Source organism: Lampetra fluviatilis, chromosome 15, assembly GCF_964198595.1.
Source record: "Lampetra fluviatilis chromosome 15, kcLamFluv1.1, whole genome shotgun sequence".
NCBI classification, from domain to species: domain Eukaryota; kingdom Metazoa; phylum Chordata; class Hyperoartia; order Petromyzontiformes; family Petromyzontidae; genus Lampetra; species Lampetra fluviatilis.
This window is the reverse complement of record NC_136289.1, coordinates 1,777,802-1,800,701: the sequence shown is the minus strand read 5'-3', so window position 1 is coordinate 1,800,701 and position 22,900 is coordinate 1,777,802. Positions and strand designations below refer to the sequence as shown.

The following is a 22,900-nucleotide window of genomic DNA, read 5'->3' as shown; positions in this document are numbered from 1 at the left end:
TAACGCGATATTACCCAAAAAACCTGTATTATGAACTAGCTTATATACCCAGCGTTGCCCGGGCCAAAAAAATTATTCAAAACTACTCTTAAAAATCTAACAGTAGTGTGTACTGACTGTGGTGGTACCTGCTATGATTACAGCAGTGCATACTGTGGTGGTACCTGCTATGATTACAGCAGTGCATACTGTGGTGGTACCTGCTTTCACTGCAGCAGTGCATACTGTGGTGGCACCTGCGATTATTACAGCAGTGCATACTGACTGTGGTGGTACCTGCTATGATTACAGCAGTGCATACTGACTGTGGTGGCACCTGCTATGATTACAGCAGTGCATACTGACTGTGGTGGTACCTGCTATGATTACATCAGTGCATACTGACTGTGGTGGCACCTGCTATAATTACAGCAGTGCAAACCGACTGTGGTGGTACCTGCTATCACTACAGTAGTACATGCTGACTCTATATCAGTATTTGTTGACTCTATAGCACAAAGTACTCACCTGACAGAGTGGCGTGGTGAGGCCTAGTCCCGTGCAGAGCCTTCGGCCTCGCCTAGATTGTCCAGCCGGCCGAGGTGGCACCTTGGCAGGCTGGGGCTGGGCTGCTACCTCTGACCCCCCACCCCCTGACACAATCTCCCCGGCCATTCTGCAGTAATAGCATCTACCAACTGTATAGTAGTAACTGCACGCATCAGGGTGGGGGGGACCTCACACAGTGAAGAATTTACCTGAGCATCTAGTGTATTTTTATAGAATTGTCCCCCTCACTCCCACCGAAGGTGCGCGACTTGGCATGGGCTGTCCCTCCCACCAAAGGCGCGTGAGTTGCTATGGTCGTGCACGCATCATAAATAAATAAACAGGAAGCACACAAAAATTGCACTAAATCGCTAATTAAAGTAATTAAAAGTTGACGAATGTGAAAAAGAAATAGCGCTTGCTCACGGCGGGGCTTACGGCGTGGTACCTAGCTATTTTTATTTTAAATAAACCCCACCGTTGGAGAGCCAAATCCTTCGCAAGCGCGCGAACACACAAACAAACCCCATCACAAACCCACAAACAATTTTTGACTTTTATATATATAGATAATAATACTGGTCACGAAAGCCTACGTGTTGAACTGAAGCGACTTCGTTGAGCTATCATTTGTGGCCAGGTCGCTTCTGGAAAAGAGCTACATGGCTCAGTGTTGCTTTACCTGGTAAAATATATAATTTTTTATTCATAAGAGGACAGTTATAGTAGCATTCCTGCTTTACTTCACAATTCCCCTCGGGTGAAAGCAATCTAGCAGCTGCGAATGCCTCGCCTGCCCTGTTCACGATATGGAGCCTACAGTACGAGCCCGGGGCCAGGGACAGGGACGAGCGAGCCCCCCATCGCATTGCTCGCCTGGATGGGGAGGCGACCCCCCCGTCCCCCACCCGCACACTAACGCGCCCAGAGCCACCCTCTTGCACAGCCACTGCAACACAGTGACATCCATCATTGGTTTCCTGTACCACTTACACATAGATTAACATTCCCCTATGGCCAAGATATTGTTAAATTGTGGCCTAAATATTGCAGAGTGATATCTCGTTCCACGCACTTTCACTATTTGAAATTAATTCAACTCTTACATGTATCTGTGGCAAGGCTTGCAACCAAATAAGAAATTATCGTAAGTATTTTGGACATTTCAGAATAGATATGGTATGTGAAGTTAAATTATTTATTTTTACTGCTTCGATGTTTTGCTTACTAATTTTTTTGTTTTTCATTTCGTTTCGCTATGTATGTTTTGGATGCTGCCGTGGTGGGGTCATGGTCCGCACATTAGACATCCAGAGGCCGCGGGTTCCAAACCTCCAGTGCGGCAGGTGAAACAACAGGGCATGCAAATACGTTTTTTAAATCCCTACAAAGGACAACTTGGCAGAACCCTCCTGAAAAAAAGGGTTGCGATGCAGTGATGCTTTCCTGGGCAATAGGCATACCAATAATAGTAATAAATTACCCCACAACTCTATCAATGTAAATAGATATACAACAATCGTTCTGAAGATTGTGTGGTGGGGTAAAGTGTGGGCACTCCCACACTACCAAAACCCCCTCTGGAGGAGCTCTTTGATGCTCCCTCAAGTGGAAGCGCTTCCGCCAGCAGTGGCGTGAACAGGATATTGCAGGGCTGCTCTATTTAACCCGTACTTATCATGAATGTTCAGTTGTAGCGCGTGTGCAGTGTGTCAATGAGAGGGTCATTTGAAGCAGTGCAAGACAGCGTCTCGGGGAATATTGCCTCTTCGTAGGTTTCTGCAACAGACAGGGCCTGGGCATGCATTTTGTTCTGCGCCTTATCACCACAGCTAATGCAGTGGCACTAAGCACCACAGCCCAACACCCCTGGGGCAAACCAAAAGAAATGGGAGAAAATGTCTCTTTCGTGCTGCGGGGCTCCCTGGATGTAATTTGACAGCCAATCGCGCATCACGGGAAATATCGATCCCAGCTGCTTCGGCCGTTGCATTCAGTCCAAATAAATTAACTTAGCAAATTGCATGTTACCTGAATCAGTTACAAGCATGCTGACCACTAGGTTATTCAATCACCTGTACTTGTTTTCATTAAAACTGGATTTGAAGTTCAGTAAAAAAAATCCAGAAGCCAGACTAGTTGATGGGAGAGCCTTTCTGGTTACGGGGAATGTTAAGTACACTGCAATGGATTAAATAAATATATGCTACATCATTACATTTGTATTCAATTCCACATCATTAACACAGACTCATATTTAATGTAATGCATAAATAACAAAAATTAAGATTAACTAAACTACTTTTTATCAACACCATGAAGCAGGGTTAGATGGCTGAGGCTTGCTGGATGTGAATAGGTGAAGATATTTTATGATGGGCCTCAATATTTTATTTAGTTTATTTTGGAAAGTAAATGTTGAATGAATATAGAATCAACACAGAGTGCCCTGACAAGAGCGCTTGGATGGGTAAAGGCCTCCAAGGGCTTCAATTATTATTCTCTCTGCAAATCCTGGAAAGCTTGCACACTCCTCTGTTTTTCAAATAAGTTTCTCAACAACCCAAACACACACGCTTTTGCATATATGAAATACGTAAATCAAATTAAATATGCTTTGTTTATATGTTTTTAGAGGAATAATGTCCAACACAGATAACCTGATGTTTCCACCGACAGACCAAGTGGTAGACCGGTGGATGTATCTGAGCGCACGCAGCTGATTTAGCAAGAGGACAGTAATCCGTCCAAGAACAAGGTCTGGATGGCTGAAATTGTGAGAGGTGACTGGTGTGGCGTGCGATAAGAGGGTCTTTCGGTAAAGTCAAGTAGATAGGTTCAAAGAAAATAACAAAAAATAACAAAAAACTACGACGTTTCGATCGTAACACAAGCGTTCATCATCAGGAAGAGGGGGTTAACTTCGAAAGGTAAATTGTTTATAAAGGTTTGAAATGGGCATAGCCCAAATGTCAGCAGCCAATGGTAATGTAAGTGGTGGGCAACGACCGCGACAGTGCTGGGTTTTCCCACCAATCAAAGGGCTGCCCAGTAAAAATTAGCATGATAATGTAAGATCGTTGAGAGGCCTCCATGGCGGGCGCCCTGAGGTGGCTATGTTAATGTGAGAGATTAGCATGTTAATGGAAGATCGCAAAGCAAAAACCTTGAGCTCGGTGAGCGAGGTGGCTGTGTTAGGGTGAGAAATTGAACCTGTTAATGTAAAATCAGAGAGCCGAAAATAACAACTAACATCGGAAGGTGGTAGGATGGGAACATCACAGCTAGTTATTACTTAAACTGGTTGACAACGTCCTTCCAATTAGGGTCAGTTTATACCCATCTTCTCGATTGAAATTGTGTCTGTGTCTATATATATGGATGGCTGCATGAACGTATTTTTTGTTGATAGCCAGTGGGTTTGCAAAGTACCTTCGTCTTCGAGAAATCAATATCGTGTGAGCCCACCGCATTAAAACAATGATCAGTCACGACCGAGGTGTTGGTCCTACCATGTTTCAGATCTGCCTTCTGTTCACAAACACGGTCCGAGACATGTCGCTTAGTTTCCCAAATGTAACTACTGCCGCAGACACAGCTTAGTTTGCAGACGCTGGGGTATGCATGTCAGGGATCACATCCTTCACAGATGGGATCAGATCACGAATTTTACGTACTGTGTTCAGTCTAACCTGGATGTTGTGTTTGCTCATGATTTTGGAATTTTTTTGGGAAAGAACCATCTGAGGACCCAATCAAAACCATCACCTTGCCATACATAGCAGGGGTCACCAAAAATATTTCCAACATTTTCTATCTGAGACCTTACAACCATTCACTGGTAAGACCACCTTATCTGTAGTTAACTTAGCTCAATTGGTATCGTTAATTAAGGACATCTCACTATCCCAGGTGATTTTCTCGTTAGTTTCGATGTAGTATCTTTGTTTACCAAAGTTCCTGTGCTTACACCATTGCAATCATTGAAGATTTGGTCCAACAAGGACTGAATGCGGAGGTACCGGCCCTTGTGAGACACTGCCTCACCAATACTTACTTCACCTGGAATGGAACATTCTAAAAACAAGTTGAAGGGACCCCCATGGGTCCTCCCTTATCTCCAGTTGTGGCCAATGTTTTCATGGAAAATTTTGAGCAAGATGCCATACAGGCATCCACTCTACGTCCATCCTTGTGGAAGAAGTACGTAGATGACACGTTCATCATCTGGCCACATGGCCGACCAGCTCTGAACCAATTCCTCAACCACATCAACTCCATACACCCAGCCATCAAATTCACCATGGAGGTGGAAAAGGATGGCAAGCTGCCATTCTTGGATGTTTTAATCGAAAGGAGACCAGATGGCTCAATAGGACACTGTTTACAGGAAAGCCACCCATACGGATGCATATCTAAAACCTGACTCCCACCACCATCCTTCCCAGAAGAATTCCCTCATCAAAACTCGACACCATGAAGCTCGATGTATTTCCGACTATTTTTGATGTTAGTTGTTATTTTCGGCTCTCTGAATTTACATTAGCAGGTTAAATTTCTCACCCTAACACAGCCACCTCGCTCACCGAGCTCGAGGTTTTTACTTTGCGATCTTCCATTAACATGCTAATCTCTCACATTAACATAGCCACCTCAGGGCGCCCGCCATGGAGGCCTCTCACATCTTACATTATCATGGTAATTTTTACTGGGCAGCCCTTTGATTGGTGGGAAAGCCCACCACCATCGCGGTCGCTGCCCACCACTTACATTGGCGGCTGACATTTTGGATATGCCCATTTCAAACCTTTATAAACAGTTTACCTTTATAAGCTAACCCCCTCTTCCTGATGACGAACGCTTGTGTTGCGATCGAAACGTCGTAGTTTTTTGTTATTTTTTGTTATTTTCTTAGAACCTATCTACTGCAGTCACGAAAGCTTTAAGTCAAGATTTAAGAGGGTCCCAGTTTGACTGAAGGGAAAAGTGTACAAGACGGTAGTGAGGACGGTGCTGTTCCATGGGGCCGCGTGCTGGGGCACAAGAAAGAGGGAGAACCAAGCTATGGCAGTCACAGAGATGAGGATGTTGTGGTGGATGTTGGGTTCAACAAGGAAGGACGGGGTGAAAAATGAAGAAGTGAGAAGAAGCCTCAAGGTTGTAGAAAACACGGAGAAGATGAGACAAAAATGGCTGGTGTGGTTCGGTCATGTGGAGAGACAACAGCAAAATGATGTAGGTCAGAAGGTGCAAGTGATGCAAGTGGAAGGAAAGAGAGCAATAGGAAGGCAGAAGAAGAGGTGGGGTGATGTGGTACGACCAGACATGGTGGCCCGAGGAGCGGAAAGAGAGATGGCGCAGGACAGCGCAGCATAGAGATGGTTGGCAAGGGCAGCAGACCCACATGAGCGGGACAAACGCGTGGAAGAAAAAGACAGTGATCCGCCCAGAGGTTTTGGGTTTTTTTAAGTGCTTTTTTTACTTATTTTTTGAGTAGCCTTTTTCGGCACACGTTTTTTCATAGCTTGTCCAAAACGCATCGAAATTTTTCGACGCGTTTTAAGAAGAAGAATGCGTTTAAAATCATCTCAGCCCAGCATGAATACAAAAGGTGCATTACGCATTAAGCCACCTTCAGAAAATGCATCTGTACCAAGCACCGCACACTGTCCTTTGTGCTGGAAGCATTACAGGTGCAAGGCTTCTGTCAAATTGCTTTGTGAACCTGCATTTCAGAGGCAGCCACTTCCGTGTTTTTTTGAATTGCTTTTTACATTAACGAACGCCATTAGCTAGGTCACAGAGACCTTGTTAGAAATACCAAAAAGAACTGAAACTACAGCCCAAGCAATTACGGTGCTCAAGTCTGCTACATAAATTGGCTGGCAATGTGATGCATCTGAGAGTTTTAATAATCATAGTAATAAACGATTACAATACATAACGTTGTGCGATGTCGCAATCATGCAGACGGAATTTATTATTTGAAGGGAACTGTCTTGCACTGGTGCATTCAAATACTAAATGCAGGGCACACTACAATTGACCCCAATTTATATTCTGACTTGCGTGTTTACATAACACCTGAAATGCGATGCTAATCAGATCGAGAAATCAGTACAGACGCACACTTGTTAGCTGGGTAGCTTCGTGAGCACTTGCCGTTGTGTCAGTGCGCATGCAGCTGATGGCACGTAACCAAAACATAATACTTGCCTTTAATGGGATTAAATGACTCTTGCAAGATAATTCACAAGTAGAGGTAATTGTTAATCTGTGTCATGGAGTGCACACACATAATCGCAATTATAAGCAACAAGGTACTGGGGTAAGTCGAGGCTCGGATTGGGCGATAAGGGCAGTGGTCCATAGGGCAAATGCCCGGTGCGCCGGCCCATTCCGAGGACCTGTGTGTGTGGGGAAATCGCAAATGTGATCAGCATATTAAAAAATATAGATTTTTTTCATTTAAATATTTTATTACCTCTGATGTGAATGCTTCATTGCTTATTTGTGCTCTCAGTTGGCATGAAGACTCGTATATATTCGGCCACCCCAAAGATTCCTCCTCACCCCAGGGCCATTTGTTTTTTGGACCCAGCCCAAATGGGCTAATGAGATCGCACGACAAAATCCTGCAAATACATCGCATCACAACATGTCTACAAGTACTAAAGAGTTTGTGCACAACCAATTGAAAATTAAATAAAGAAATCGACGCCAATAGCCCCAATTTCGGACGGTGTGTTTACAAATGCCTGGGCCAATTTTTTTGTCGCAGTCTGTCACTCAACTGGTAACCAGTATTAATTTCAGCTGGAGCTATCTCGGGAGGTGGAAGTAGCATAGTGCTCTGTGTAACAATGGTTACCCATTTTTGCGTAATGTTATTTCCCTCGTGTGGTATGCAGGAGGTCGTGGGTTCGATCTCGACCCTAACGCTTGTATAATTGGAGTTTGCATGTTCTCCCTGTGGTAGCGTTGATTTTACTCCAGGTCCTCAAGTTTTCCTTGTAGAATGAACGTGCATTCAGAGTATTTGGATGCTATAAATTTCCACAAGATAGGCCACTTAATTGTGGCCGGCTTGCTTCTGAAAAAGAGCTCATGGCTTTGCCTGGTAAATAAAGTAGTTTAGTTTAATTTACCTATCACTGTCTAGCAACTGAGGTAATACACTTCATTGGCTTGTCACCTTGACAAAGGGCAACCACTTGCATTGAATTGATCATGACAGCATTGATTTGGAATCATAAATCCAATAAATACAATAAACATGAACCATAACAAAGATAAAATAAAATTATGATCCGATTAAACATTGATTTTCTAAATAATTGGGTTTTCAATTGGTGATATGAAAAAAAAATTATGCAGCACCAAAGATGTAGGTTAAAATGCATGCAGGACATGCCTCTAAACAGTATACTCCTGTTGAATATAAATGTTTTTAGACATGTGTTGAACTTGGCGTGTAAATGAAATGGAATAGACTGGAAGGCTGTCATCAGAACGAACTGCGTGGAGAGAATGTTACATGATTTAGGCCAAAGTGGTAGGCAAGAAATTATAAAAGGTGAAGATGATTATTATTAACTTTGAAAAGAGCTCCTTTCATTGAAGATCACAACGCGCTGTATACGTTAACATTTAAACACAGACGGTGCAAAAGGAAAATTATTTTTAAAAGATGCACTTAATTCCGTCTTATGGTCAACGTAACCGACCAAAAGGGCTTTGTTAAAATAACTCATTACCACATATTACTAATACCAAGAACACGAAAAAGAACACGAAAAAGGCTTTGGCAATCTTGAGTTGAAGCTTTCGTGACTGCAGGAATCCAAACTCTTTGGTTCTTTCGGTAAAGTCACGTAAGTAGAAAAATAATAGATCACGACGTTTCGATCGCAACACAAGCAATCGTCATGAGGTAGGACAACCACAGCAAGAAAGAATTGCCGAGGTAACCGAGAGATCTGCCGTGGCACGAGGTTATACAGGCCTCGGCAGTAGGCGGGGAGAGAGAAGGGGGGAGAGAGAAGGGGGGGAGAGGAAGCGGGGCAGAAAGTAGACCTCACAGCAGCACCCGGGTCACTGGAGTAAATTGGACCACCGCGGCAGCACTGGAGAGATCTGAGAGATCGGCTGCAGGGGGGTAGACAGAAGGGGGGGAGGAGGCGGGGCAGAAAGTGGACCCCGCGGCAGCACCCGGGTCACTGGAATAGAGATCAGAGAAAGATGCACAGAGAGATAGAGAGAGAGAGAGAAAGACACACAGAGAGTCGGAAATAACAGCTGACATAGGCAGGTAGGATGGAAACAGCACAGTCAGTTAAGACTTTACCTGGTTAATAACGTCCTTCCAATGATTGCTCAGTTTGTACCCATCTTCTCGGTTGAAGTTGTGTCCGTGTTTATATATCTGGATGGCTTCATAAACAAATCTCTGATAATAGCCGGTGGGTTTTCAGTGTACCTTCGTCTTGGAAAAGTCAATTTCGTGTGAGCCCACTGCGTTAAAACAATGATCAGCATCGGCAGAGGTATTGGTCCTACCGTGTTTCAGATCTGCCTTGTGTTCGCAAACGCGGTCCGAGACATGTCGTTTCGTTTCCCCAATGGAACTGCTGCCGCAGCCACAACTCAGTTTGTAGACACCCGGGAATGGCATATCACGAATCACATCCTTTACAGATGCGATCAAATCACGAATTTTGTGTACTGTGTTGAAACGAACCTGGATCTTGTGTTTGTTTAAGATTTTGGAAAAAAAAATTGGTAACCCCTGCTATGTATGGCAAAGTGATGGTATTGGTTGGATCCTCAGATGGTTGTCTCCCCATGGCTGGGGAGATAGCTTTGCGGTTTGTACGGTCAGAATGTCCGTTCATCCTGAGGGCTTGGTGTACGTGCTCCAGCTCACTGGCTAAGTGACGCTGGTCGGAGGGGGAATTTTTCTGGGCTGGATGGTGGTGGAACTCAGGCTTTAGATAAGCATCCGTGTGGGTGGCTTTTCTGTAGACAGTGTCCCAACGAGCCATCAGGTCTCGATCAAAACATCCAGGAATGGTAGCTTGCCATCCTTTTCCACTTTCATGGTGAATTTGATAGATGTGTGTATGGAATTGATGTGGTTGAGAAATTGGTTCAATGCTGGCAGGCCATTTGTCCAGATGACGAACGTGTCATCTACGTATCTCCTCCTCAAGGAAGGACGTAGGGTGGATGTCTGGATGGCATCTGTCTGAAATTTCTCCATGAAAACATTCGCTACCATTGGCGATAAGGGAGAACCCATTGGGGTACCCCCATTTTGTTTGTAGAATGTAGACCTGATGACGATTGCTTGTGATGCGATCAAAACTTAATAATCTATTATTTTTCTACCGACATGACTTTTACCGAAAGAAGCAAAGAGTAAGGCTTTGGCAATGTTCATGAGTACTCTCGTTCAGAGACAATTTTCTCTTTTTTTTGCTGTAATTCTATCATTTAAATGAACCACTGCTCAGGAGTGTGTGTGTGTGGGTGACCAGATTCGTATGATTTAATTACCACTGAGCAAAAGTTCGGGGTGTGTGGCTTACTATCCAGTATCCAGAGCATCTTGTACTGCAAAGAATGCAAAAAATGCATCACTACTTGCTGTAAATTACTGTAATGTCTTTGCCAAGGAACAATTCCATGGAATGAATATGTCTCAGAGCCGTTTAAGATGAATTCCCACTGGAATTAGCTTAAGGTGTTTCTTCATTTCCTGATGTTAAGGTTCCACAGAGATGGACTGAATGAAATTATGTAAGAAGAAAAAAGCTCGTGCTTTTTAAGTGCTTTCAAATGTGACTGGGCGTAGATAATCTAAATGCTAAACTGGAGAAACCTGGGCTTATACGATTTTACCGCTCAGGAACCAAGCCCAAAAATGATGCTGGCTTAATGTTCTGACACAGACATTAACCACACGGTGAGCTGAATACCTCATAATGCACATCATTTCAAAAATCAGATTTTACATATATATGGGAAATACCTTTAAACCCAAAGATTTAAAATGTCTCTCTGAAATATATTGTTTATGTAATTATTTATTGTTGTTTTAAATTTCTGGTGAAACACCACTAAAGTTAATGGTCCAAACATTTACACCATAATTATATAACTTTTTTCCCCAAATAATGTGGAAGAGTATAAGATAAAAAAACAAAACATTACAATTTTGAACTCTCATGCTCTGTGATGTTATCTCCATACAGATAACATCACAGAGCTACTTCTAAATGTTGCATCACTCGGCCTGTTTTTACCATCAATAGTGCACATATTAATGTCATGCAAATATAACTCATTGCATGGAAATCTATTTTATTTCTTTGAGCTGGAATGAATATGCCAAATTCAGTGAAATATATTTAGTTGCTTCCCTCTTTTTTAACGCAATGTACTAAACTAAACAATTTTTATTTTACCAGGTAAGGCCCACTGAGCTATATAGCTCTTTTTCAGAAGCGACCTGGCTATCACAAATTATAGCTCAACAAAGTGGCTTTTAATGTAGAAATTTATAGCAGGCAAATACTCTAAACTCATGTGTCTGAATATCGAGGGAAAAACCGGAGGACCCGGAAAAAAATCATCGCGACCACAGGAAGAACATGCAAACTCCAAATATACAACAGGCGTCAGGGTCGGGAGGGAACCCATGACTCACGACCTCCTGTTTTGCCAGGCGAGGTAGTTAACAGGGCCATCAGCATGTTAGGCCTGAGGTTTCGTGCCCCCAATTACACTGCTGGGTGGATAAAAAGGCGGGAGGGGGTGAGGGTTTAAAAAACTTGTACCATTGTTTCAACTGCCACACCGGAAGGACAAATCGAACTGGCAACCTTTGGAAGTTCAGTATGATAACCATACTAACCGTTACACCAGGCGTGAGAGCCAACTTTCACTCGATACGTGGATCTCGGTGTCACCCGTTCTATGCGTTGACACCAATTGACCCCCCCCGCCCACCTGAGCCACAATGTCACTTAATATACCGTTTTTTTATGGCATCGAGTTCCAGTTGGCTCATTGCCATAAATATACTTTTGACATTTGGTAAAATACGATTTATTTCGCATCACTGTTATTTTCGAGCCCTTCAACTCAAGTGGACTTGTTATGAGCTATTTTTCAGAAGCAATGATGAAGCAACCAAATAATTTAATGTCCCACATTATTTTTGCTATGAAAAGGACTTAATTCAAAGTGCTTTTCTTGGGGAAAAAATGCTCTACACGAAGTGTTTACAAGTACACTTTTTATGTTGTTTATAATCCACTGTCCTTGCCCCGTGGGAGGCCATACAGCATATAAATCAGGCCAATATATGGGTGGTGTCAGTGGTCGTGGGTGGGCAGACACACGTCAATGAGTGGGCGGACGTGCCCACCACGCTGATCGCTCCGTGGCGGCTGCACGAGCGATAGTGTAGACGAACCGCTACGTGCGGCGATAGCTAACAAGTCCACTTGAGTTGAAGGGCTCGAAAATAACAGTGATGCGAAATAAATCGTATTTTACCAAATGTCAAAAGTATATTCATGGCAATGAGCCAACTGGAATTCGATGCCATAAAAAAACGGTATATTAAGTGACATTGTGGCTCAGGGGGGCGGAGGGGGGGGTCAATTGGTGTCAACGCATAGAACGGGTGACACCGAGATCCACGTATCGAGTGAAAGTTGGCTCTCACGCCTGGTGTAACGGTTAGTATGGTTATCATACTGAACTTCCAAAGGTTGCCAGTTCGATTTGTCCTTCCGGTGTGGCAGATGAAACAATGGTACAAGTTTTTTAAACCCTCACCCCCTCACGCCTTTTTATCCACCCAGCAGTGTAATTGGGGGCACGAAACCTCAGGCCTAACATGCTGATGGCCCTGTTAACTACCTCGCCTGGCAAAACAGGAGGTCATGAGTCATGGGTTCCCTCCCGACCCTGACGCCTGTTGTATATTTGGAGTTGCATGTTCTTCCTGTGGTCGCGAGGATTTTTTTCCGGGTCCTCCGGTTTTTCCCTCGATATTCAGACACATGAGTTTAGAGTATTTGCCTGCTATAAATTTCTACATTAAAAGCCACTTTGTTGAGCTATCATTTGTGATAGCCAGGTCGCTTCTGAAAAAGAGCTATATAGCTCAGTGGGCCTTACCTGGTAAAATAAAAATTGTTAAAAAAGAGGGAAGCAACTAAATATATTTCACTGAATTTGGCATATTCATTCCAGCTCAAAGAAATAAAATAGATAATATCGCAGGACAAACATGTTAAGGTACAACCCTGCAATGTTATTGTTCACATCACTGAGAGCGACCAGAGAGCCCCTCTCCCAGGGTGTTTGGCCTACTCTTCCACGTTGGCTAGACATTTTGGAAGAGGTGGGAGTACCCACACTTTACCCCACCACGATCTACTAACTGTGGTGCAACCATGTAGACGGCTGGGTGGACAGAGGAGGAGCTATTTGAACTTGCCATTTTGGGGGACTGAACCGGCAATTTCTGGATTGCAAGCCCAGTGTGTTCAACATATGAATCACGGAAACTTCCCTCATTGCGTGTCCATGTAACAATGTTTCATACGTTATCACATATATAGTTAGCAAATGTAATGGAACTGCCAGACTAACAATAGATAGCTGAGTTGTAATTGTGTTCCTCACTGAGCCACTTTTTACTAGGTCAACGCATGAATTCTCACATCTGCGACTGGAGGCAATCTTTATACACGTGCAGAATTGTGTGCTGGTGTCGGTCTGAATTCTGTCTTTCCAGTGGAGGTGGGCTGCAGAGGTTTTGTGGCAACATCTACAACCAGACTGCTTAGAGACCTGGGAATTAAGGGCCAGAGCCAGCGTTCGGCAATCAGAGCTGTATCGGAGGCGGCAGAAGGCAGCAGTCAGTGGCTCTGGATGAAGAGGAAAGACCCCAGCTGGGCCCCGAAGTGAGAGGGCCAGGAGGTATGCGGTCAACAATGCTTGACTCAGGGAGGAGGACGCCCCTGCCATGCATAGTCCCATGGGATGTTGGCTATCAGCAACAAGGCAATTCCTATGACTAATTGGGAATGGGACGCAAGCGTAGGATTGATCACCCTGTCGCTGGCCGCCTTTGGGGAGGGTGTATAGTGTGAAAGGCCGAAACACCCTAGGAACCAAAGGTACACTACTGACGATGCGCTTCCCAAATTTCACCAGTCTCACTGTTCATGAACTGTTGGAAGTGCTTGCACAAAGGATAGTAACATCTGATCCTGTGTTCTTGGAATCTGTCTTTCAACATTTTCCCAAATCTCAAATATGTGTTTTATAGATGGCAATTTGTATCAGGTGCCCAGGTCTCAATGATCGGTACTTTTCTTCACTAGGCTTAATTGGATTCCATCGGGTTCACTATTCACCACGGCTCAGTGAGATAATACGGGATTAATATGAGCATCTATATAATCTATTTTAATCTACCAGTTAAAAAAATAAACAACAATTCCAAACTTAAGATGTTTTTCGTTGATTACATGCCTTAATGAGACCCTCAAAGTTATTATGAATTGTTAAAGAGTTTGCATTAAATATTGTGTTTACTTACATTTTACGTCAGCTTGCACATAGTGCCAGTTAACTTCTGAATGATATGTTGAGTGCTGCTCTGAAGTTTTTTTTATCACGGAGATTTATCTTCATCCAATAGCATACCAAACTTTGCAATAGCAGTGGTAATTGTTGTTAATTCATCCTATCACTTTAATGTTCAAATCTTGTAAATATCTAAGCAAGATAAAGCATCCATATATACTCCAAGCAGTGTTCTCATATTTATCCATTGAGGAAACTTAATAAAATAAATATTTCATTAGGCATCCTAACGATCCCTGAAGGAAATACGCCCTTGCGAATTTGACCATGAGAGTTTCTGCCTGCGAATGCATCATTGTATAAAAATAAAAAGAATGACGGCTGCTACAATCAGCACTGTTTATAGTTTAAAATTAACTAAGTCCCACACCTTTTGTTGTTGTTGCTGTGTTTAGTTTGTTGTCCTTCCCCCGCACCTCCGATTCGCATGGTTGGCTACGTATGGTGCAAAGGAAGTTCAACATACAAACAACATACATACAACACCCATGGCAGATGCGAGTGTTGTCAGTAAAGAAACGCGCTCTGGCTAGGATCAGCCAGGCTGCCCTCCTTGCCCCACGCGCACCCCCAAACGTGGTCAATTCCTCGACATTAAATTAGGGACTGGCAACTCCAAACCTCCAAGGAAGACGCAGCCCATTTTTTCCGTGCCAATCAATAGTCATGCACACCAACTGTAACGAGTGTCATTTGATTTGCAAGTCGATGTGAAGAGCTTATTGGTAATGGAAATGCTGTCGAGAATGTGTATTGCTTCATTACAGAAATGTTGAACACCGAAACTGTGTTTGTCAATGTTTTTATTGTTTGTGTTTTGTAGAATTAACTCGCTTGCTATGTCCAACGTGTTCAACTCTACAACATTCTCACCATGCTACCTTTACCTCACCCTCTAACGCTGTCTTTGTGTGAATCCCGTCCCCTGCTAAAATACTCATTGATGCATTTATGGACAAGTGTCTATATCATCACGTCTCTACAGATCACCTATATCTACAATCTGTGACCCCTAATGTTATGTAGAATAGTATTGCTGGAGTATTCGCCTGAAAGGAACCATATGACACGTGACCTGCCGATCAAACGAGCTGTCATTGTCAGTATTCCCGTGAATATAAACGGAAACTTCATGAGGGAAGGAAGAGACCTGGACAGACTCGGTATCGGACTCGTGTTGTAACTTTGTAAAAACAATCCCGTTGTCGGTGTCCTTGAGCAATCTCTTACCTTTGCTCATCAGATGAATGTGCCGCTTCTCGTCGAAGAGCGAACCAAATGTCTCCTGTTGCTTCTGAATTTCATTCATGAGCTCTTCTTTCAGTGTGGCATTTTCCATCAGCTGGTGAAGACATAAAGGGAGGAGGGCTTAGTCACGAATACTAGCAGGGTTGCACATGTTAGGAAAAAGGTGCAGCCCTGCAATATCTTCCTCATGCCATTACTGGTGTAAGAGCCCTCACAAGAAGAAGCTCTGGAGAGACCCTCTGGAGGGCATATGGCCTACTCTTTCACATTGGCCAGGCATCTTGCAAAAGATGGGAGGTCAACACTGCACCCCACCACACGCGAGCTGCCGATTGACTGACTGTGGTGAACCGATATACCTGCTTGACCCGAGCTATAAGTGTTCTAATACTTGTGTCGTGGGTTCAACTGAGTCGCAGATGTAGTCTTTGGAGGCAGGGCTTTTAATTTAGTTCCAACACACAGGGTAACTTCCCCTTAACACCATAACAACATCGGGTGGTGACCACCCGGCGAACTACACTAGTTACCATGTAACTGTTACTACGAACCCGGGACCAACAGCATCTGCCCGGGTCCACGTGCTGGAAGACTCGTAGAACGAAGATCGTAGACGAAGGGTTTCTTCCCGGGATGAACCAACCCCGGTCCCTCTCGGGACCCAGCTTATATTTTCTGTGGCATGGCCGGCTCCGCCCTTGGCCACGTCCACCTTCCAGAAGCCTCGGGAAGGACCTGGGTCCCAATCAGGTGACCCCCCTGAGCCCTCTCTTGGGGCCCCTCTGTCAACTTCACCGGTCACGTGTCCTCCCGGGTGAACCAGTGCCATGGCCTCACATGACCACACTGTGGTCTGTAGGGCCGGTACTGCACTTCCAGCATGGTGCCATCCAGCGCTATTATTTAATATACACCATGCCCCTCTAGGACCAATACTACACCCACAACCTGGTGATATTGTTACTAGACCATCCTGGGTGCGATCGTCTTTGATTCCACTAGTTAGGAAGGTGCCAAATTAGGAAATAGACTACAACCGTTTCCTGCATTGTGCATGCTTTTCTTTCCTCTCTCTTTCTTGTTCCTCTTACGCTATACCATACTATCCATCTCCCCGCTTCTCCAATTTCTTGCCGAGCTCTTCCTTCATTTCTCTATATCACCGCCAAGGGACTGCAGAGGGCGGCATACATCGTTACTCGTGCCTGAACCTGCATGTTGCTTTACTTTGCCGGCCCTGTTATACAAGTGTTTCTTCTTTCGAATGGTTGCTGATGTAGATGCAGAGCAACAGCTACAATTGCACATTCAGACGGGCAAGACAGATAACCGTTTCAGGAGCAGCGGTTATCTGGCTTGACCACCTAAATATGAAATTGTAGTGTTGTGTCACTGAAAAGCCTGATCATGGGCTGTGTCGTGTCAATTCATAATAGGCCCAGGGTCAGGCTCAAATACCAATTGTTTCTGGTTGTGTATGCGACCAGGGATTGAATCCAGCTTGCTGGAATTGTAACGTGAGTGATTCATTGACTGCCAAGTGTGGTGGCACACACCAGTGATCGAGTGCAAGGGTTGGTGGATCACATGGATATTACAACATTGCCAAATCCACTGAGCTGAAAAGTAATCAGGAGAAGGCAGACCTTTCAGCACTGTACCCTCAAGTGCATTAGACTCTCTTTGGTTTCCTCCCAAATTAAAAAGAAACCCTCCTGGTATGGAAACTGGTCACGCATTACAAAGCATGACACTCCATAAAGGGGTTAGAGATTATTTAAGGCTTTCTCATATATAATTATATTGATAATAACGAATCAAATTACTAGATGTACGTTTCACTAGAACCACTATTTGATGTGGACTGAATAGTATGTGGCAGGACGTGAATTTCGTAAAGTGCCAGCTAGGATGTACTGCTGGTTTCTGTTTATTGTTATTATTCATATGGATTTCACTTCCCGACTGTTGGACATCACTGATCTGTAAGAGGTTTATTTGGGTTATATCGCGTAAATATATACATTTGTCGTTAAAACCCACCACCACCGACACAGCCAACGAGTAAGGGTTGTCACGTAAACAGAACATGCCAATTCGTCACTAGTACAGCACACCGGTGTGTTGGAGAGCCAAGCCATGTTCTGTTTATGTGACAACCCTTACTATTTGGCTATGTCGGGTGGTGGCGGGTTTTAACGACACATTTATATATTTACGTGATCTAACCCAAAAAAAACTCTATTATGGATGATATTGGTCACGAAAGCCTACGTGTTAAAATCACTGATTTGTTCAATGTTGTTCTCCGCAGTAAGGAGAAGTGTGTGCTGCATGTGATCGCTGCTTATATTGGCTTCCTTTGGCTCCCATTGTGATGTTGATCTGGTGTTTTATTTAAAATCGTGTATAAGAGACACTACGCAGAAGGAACAACAACAAAAAAACATGCAAAATCAGTCGCTGGATTTTTTTAAGCTTTGCAATGAATGGTTGTGGTTTCAGTTGTGCAGTGACTCCTGGGTGGTTTAGCATCGTCTGTTTTTTTTCCTTTGTGGAAAAGCATTGCGAAAGAGTAGGCTTACCCGGGGATTTAATTAAAAATATATAGTCTTAGAACTGTGCTGCTTTACACCAGTATAGGGCATTATCTGTGAGGTACACAAAGTGTGCAGCAGAATATTGTGCACATGTGGTTATATTATTTTTAATGAGTGCCCTGCTCTTCCGTGCTGACCATACTGGTTACAAGATGTGCGTTCCCACACTTCACTTCCACTATTGGAGAGCCTTGCCCATCCAGAAATCAGAGGCAGACAACTAGAATGGCAGAAGACTGCCCCAATTCTAGAATGTAATCAGACCCTTATCTACTTATCATGCAATTTTTTATTTAATGAATTCCAGCCATAATAGTTTTTTTATCGTGCCAGGTAAGGCCCACTGAGCTATATAGCTCTTTTTCAGAAGCGACCTGCCTGTCACATATGATAGCTCAACGTAGTGGCATACCACGTGGACATTTATAGCAGCCAAATACTCTAAACGACAGACAACCCTTATCCAGCCTCAGGACTTCCCTTTCATGCCCCCCGGCGTGGCCTGGCTCTACCCTCGGCCATGCCCCCTTCTGGAACTTACCAGAAGGTTCTGGGCCACCTTCCACGTGTCCCCTGCCCGGCTCCGCCCTTGGCTACACCCCCTTCTGGAACCCACCTGAAGGTTCTGGGCTATACCTCACGTGTCCCCTCGGTCACCTTTGCCCTACATCCTTTACCCCGGCCTATCACGTGCTCCACCAGCCGGCGGGGGTGCCACGTCTTCATATGCCCCCTTCTGCCAGCAGCCAGCGCCGTGCACCCGAGTGACCCACTCCATGGCATTGCATGCTCTGCTGGCAGAACGGCTGCCACACTCTGCTCTGCCGTCCGGTCAGCCGTTACGCCCACATTCCCTTTCTCTGTCAGTAACCAGCTCTACGTGCTTGTTGTGACTCATTCTATGTCACTACACAAGCATTGGCCGAATCAAAACAATTCCAATGAGCCTGATATTGATGCAGGATGTTTGGTCCAATCGATAGGCTGATATTGTATGGGCCAACTTTGGTGCAATGCTAACTTGTAGTCTTTGTGATGTTTACATGTTATCAGTGTAACTACATGGTGGGGAGCGGTGGCGCAGTGGTTAGAGCGCTCAACTACGAACCCAGTGATCCAAGTTTGATTCTGGCTCATGGCCAACACCAGTGACAATAATCTGAATCGTTACTGGGTCTCCTCTAGGTCGACTCAGCCTTAAATTAGTAGCTGGTGTGGTGTATAATATACATCGCCTCTAGGGAGACAAAGGCGGTCGGCCGTGGTGATGTGCACCAACCATCTTGTGTGCTGTACTGGCCATCATAGGTGCTCACTTACAGCACTTGTCTTTGTAACTACATCAACACATGCAGTGTTCACGCTTAACTTAGTTTATTGGGAAACTCATAAACCATAGTCATTTATATCTGCTCCAGCAAAGTGCACAGTGTGCTATAATCAGATTTCTGATTAACGTGTTATCTGCCTACCCAATCAATATTTGATGTTGTTCTCCGTTTATTGTTGTTGACTGGCAGCAACCAGCAAATACAATGGCAATTTTTCAAATTTTGAAACTGGCATGAGTTTTTTTGTATATTTATTTTAACTAAAATATCTCATTTTCAACATGAATACTATTTTGTTTAGACCCAATACCGTTTAAAAAATGGTTAAGTTTGTCATGTTTTCTGAGAAGTGATTTGGCACAAGAATTGTTGATGTTTTTGTTGAGGCACTTGGTCCTTCGGCCAGAAAATAAATCAATGTCACCTGGGATGACAAACCTTAAACTTAACTATAAACTATTTTTTTATTTTACCAGTTAAGGCCTACTGAGCTGTATTGCTGTTTTGCAGAAGCGACATGGCCACACATGATCGCCCAATGAAGTGGCTTATCTTGTGGAAATTTATGGAAGCCAAATACTCTAAACGCATGTTTCTAAATGTGGAGGGAAAAATCAGAGGACCCGGAGAAAAATCCACACGACCACTGGGAGAACATTGAAACTCCAAATATACAGCAGGCGTCAGCATCGGGGTCGAACCCATGACCTCCTTTATACCAGGCGAGATAGTAACCATCTCGCCACCGTGGAGCCCCGAACCTTAGAGGTCCCCTTTGCTTATGATGACCAATTATAGTGAAATACATAATGACCGAATCGTTTGAAAAGGTCATTGCATACTTCACGCATCAAAAGGTAAAGGTGGAACCCAGCTATTGCTTGTTTTCGCCATTGTGCAGTCGAGGGAGTTCTAGACAGTAAAATAAATAATGGGTACCACTCGAGTGCTGATATCTGGTGTGAGACCATAGACTATCTTCATCGCAACTTTACTCCTGTCGATTCCAAACATGTTGTACGGCATGTACACTAAACACTGGGAATGTCTTCAAAGTTGTATAATCTCCTGTAGATGGAGATGCCTGTAGATGGAGGTTCTTCATGTTCTGCAGTCGTAGATGCCACCACCGTCATCTACGACTCTCAGTCCGAACAGGCAACTGGACATAAGGGCAGATTTGTTCGTATCTCTGAAAGTTCCTAAGTCGAATGCTTGTAACTAGAGGAGTCCTTGTATCCCCAGAGCAGCTCTCGAGAGCTCCCTCTAGTGGAATCCCTTCCACCGGTAGTGCTGCACGTAGTGAATTCCAAGCCCTGCACCCTTACCCATTTATTAGCTTCTAACTATTAATCTCTCGTGTAATTTATCAGCACAACGAAGCAACGTTGTATTTATACGTGTTGCACGTTGTTGCATCGTAGGCCTACTTTGATCATTGTCAATATTGGGAGAGCATCATCTTCATGTGCAATTTTATTTTTAATGTGCAATGTTATTGAGGGACTGTGTATCGTTGTCTTGGTGTTGTTTGGGACTGTTCTTTCTTGCTGTTGTTTTGCTGTTTTGCCCAAGTTTGGGAATTTGTGTATATGAACTCATATACTTTATCTATTTTACTTATTTAGTTTTAGTGATTTGCTTACCTTTCCTATACTTTGCACTGCTATCGTTTTTTGTATTGTGTTTGTTGTTCTAACTTTCTGACCCCGTGCCCCTACTGGACATCTGCAAAAAAAACAGCTTAATAGCTCATCGGATTTCTCCGGGATAAATAAAGATTCTGATTCTGATTATTGTAGTCATTATCATCTAGCCATTTACGAATGAAAGGCTTCCCAAGCTGTCGCCTTGCCTAACGATTCATTTCTATGATAAATACTCATGTCTACAATACTTGCATAGACGTTGCAATAAAATTTGTACTTCACCTTGAAAAAGGAAGTATTTGAACAGGGAAGCAAACATGGTATAGACTGTTTAAACCATGATTGTGAGAATCAATAGTATGTTGTCATCTTCAAAGCATTCTAGTTAATAACATCTAGCAATGTCATCTTGTTTCAAGGAGGTCAGGAATTGACCAATTATGCTGATGACAGCAACGTTTTATTTCTGCTTTTCTGCTTTTTTGCAAGCAGTTGATGTACAACTTCTGAAGGTAAAGTCAGGCAAAATTCATTGATAGATGTTGGGCTGATTTTAAACGCAGACATTTTCAAGTTATAACATCAAAACGAGTGAATTAATAAAACATTTTTTAATTTATTTTGTATCTTCTGAGACCAGTACAAGTCAATGTCTAATTCTGATTAATAAATACGGAACATTAATTATAATTAAAAGTGAATCACCAGCTCAAATTAATATTTTAGCTTAATTCAGCTAACTTGGAGACTACAGACTTAACACGGATCGATTTTAATTGTATTAAGAGGCCTACACAGTGACATATGTATCTTAAATCATCCTGTAGGTATATACAGTAGAACAAACGGTTCACTGGCATTTTCATTGTGCATGCTAAAGGCACATAATGTGCAACATTACACTATGTTGTTGTATGTGTAATGTAGTAACTCGGCGGGAGACGACTTCACGGGTAACACACTCTTTATTTTACCAAACTCGTTCACAGGTGACTAACACCCACTTAGTATCTCGGGTGACAAACACCCACTTAGCTACCCTGGCGACTAACGCCCACTGAGCTACTCGGGTGACCAACACCCACTTAGCTACCCTGGCGACTAACGCCCACTGAGCTACTCGGGTGACCAACACCCACTTAGCTACTCGGCGACTAACGCCCACTGAGCTACTCGGGTGACCAACACCCACTTAGCTACCCTGGCGACTAACGCCCACTGAGCTACTCGGGTGACCAACACCCACTTAGCTACCCTGGCGACTAACGCCCACTGAGCTACTCGGGTGACCAACACCCACTTAGCTACTCGGCGACTAACGCCCACTGAGCTACTCTGGACACTCCCTGCCCGGGGTGTCCGTCTTGACTGTGGGTCCCCAGCCCGACCCACGTGGGCGTCGGACCCCGGGTCCCACAGTCTCGCCTCCGAGCCACACAGGGCCCCGGTCCCTACAAGAACGGCGGGACTAGGGGTCTCGGGGCACTAGGTCTTCAACTCCGTCTTCGATCTTCAACTGGATAACTCTCCCCGAGTGCTCTCGCGCGTCCCCCTTTATACCCCACCTGCGGACGTCGCTGCGAGCACCCATCCTATTCGACCAATCACTGGGCGCTGGCTACGATCCTGTTTTCCCACATCTCAGCGTGCCTCACCACCCACGCCGCCCCGCCCCGTCATCTGTCACTCCCGGCGCGCGCGTCCACACCACGCCCACAACGCGTGCCCAACCCCGCACCCCGCGCCGCCCCGTGATCCATCACTGTCACAGTTGGCGCACGTCAACACCACCACTACATCACCCCCTACCACATAGCTCGCAGCCGACCTGGCTGCTATAAAAATATACAAACCCCCCTGTGTGCCCCGT

The 22,900-nt window shown here is 44.2% G+C and overlaps 1 protein-coding gene across 1 annotated transcript in view; it reads right to left on the bottom strand.

The window, feature by feature from the left end:
• TDO2 (tryptophan 2,3-dioxygenase) overlaps positions 1-22,900 on the bottom strand; it is a 151,312-nt gene that overhangs the window by 42,766 nt on the left and 85,646 nt on the right. Inside the window, exon 8 of the mRNA XM_078862861.1 lies at positions 15,433-15,544. Within this exon, the coding sequence (XP_078718987.1) occupies positions 15,433-15,544 (112 nt within the window). The remainder of the gene's footprint in view (positions 1-15,432; positions 15,545-22,900) is intronic.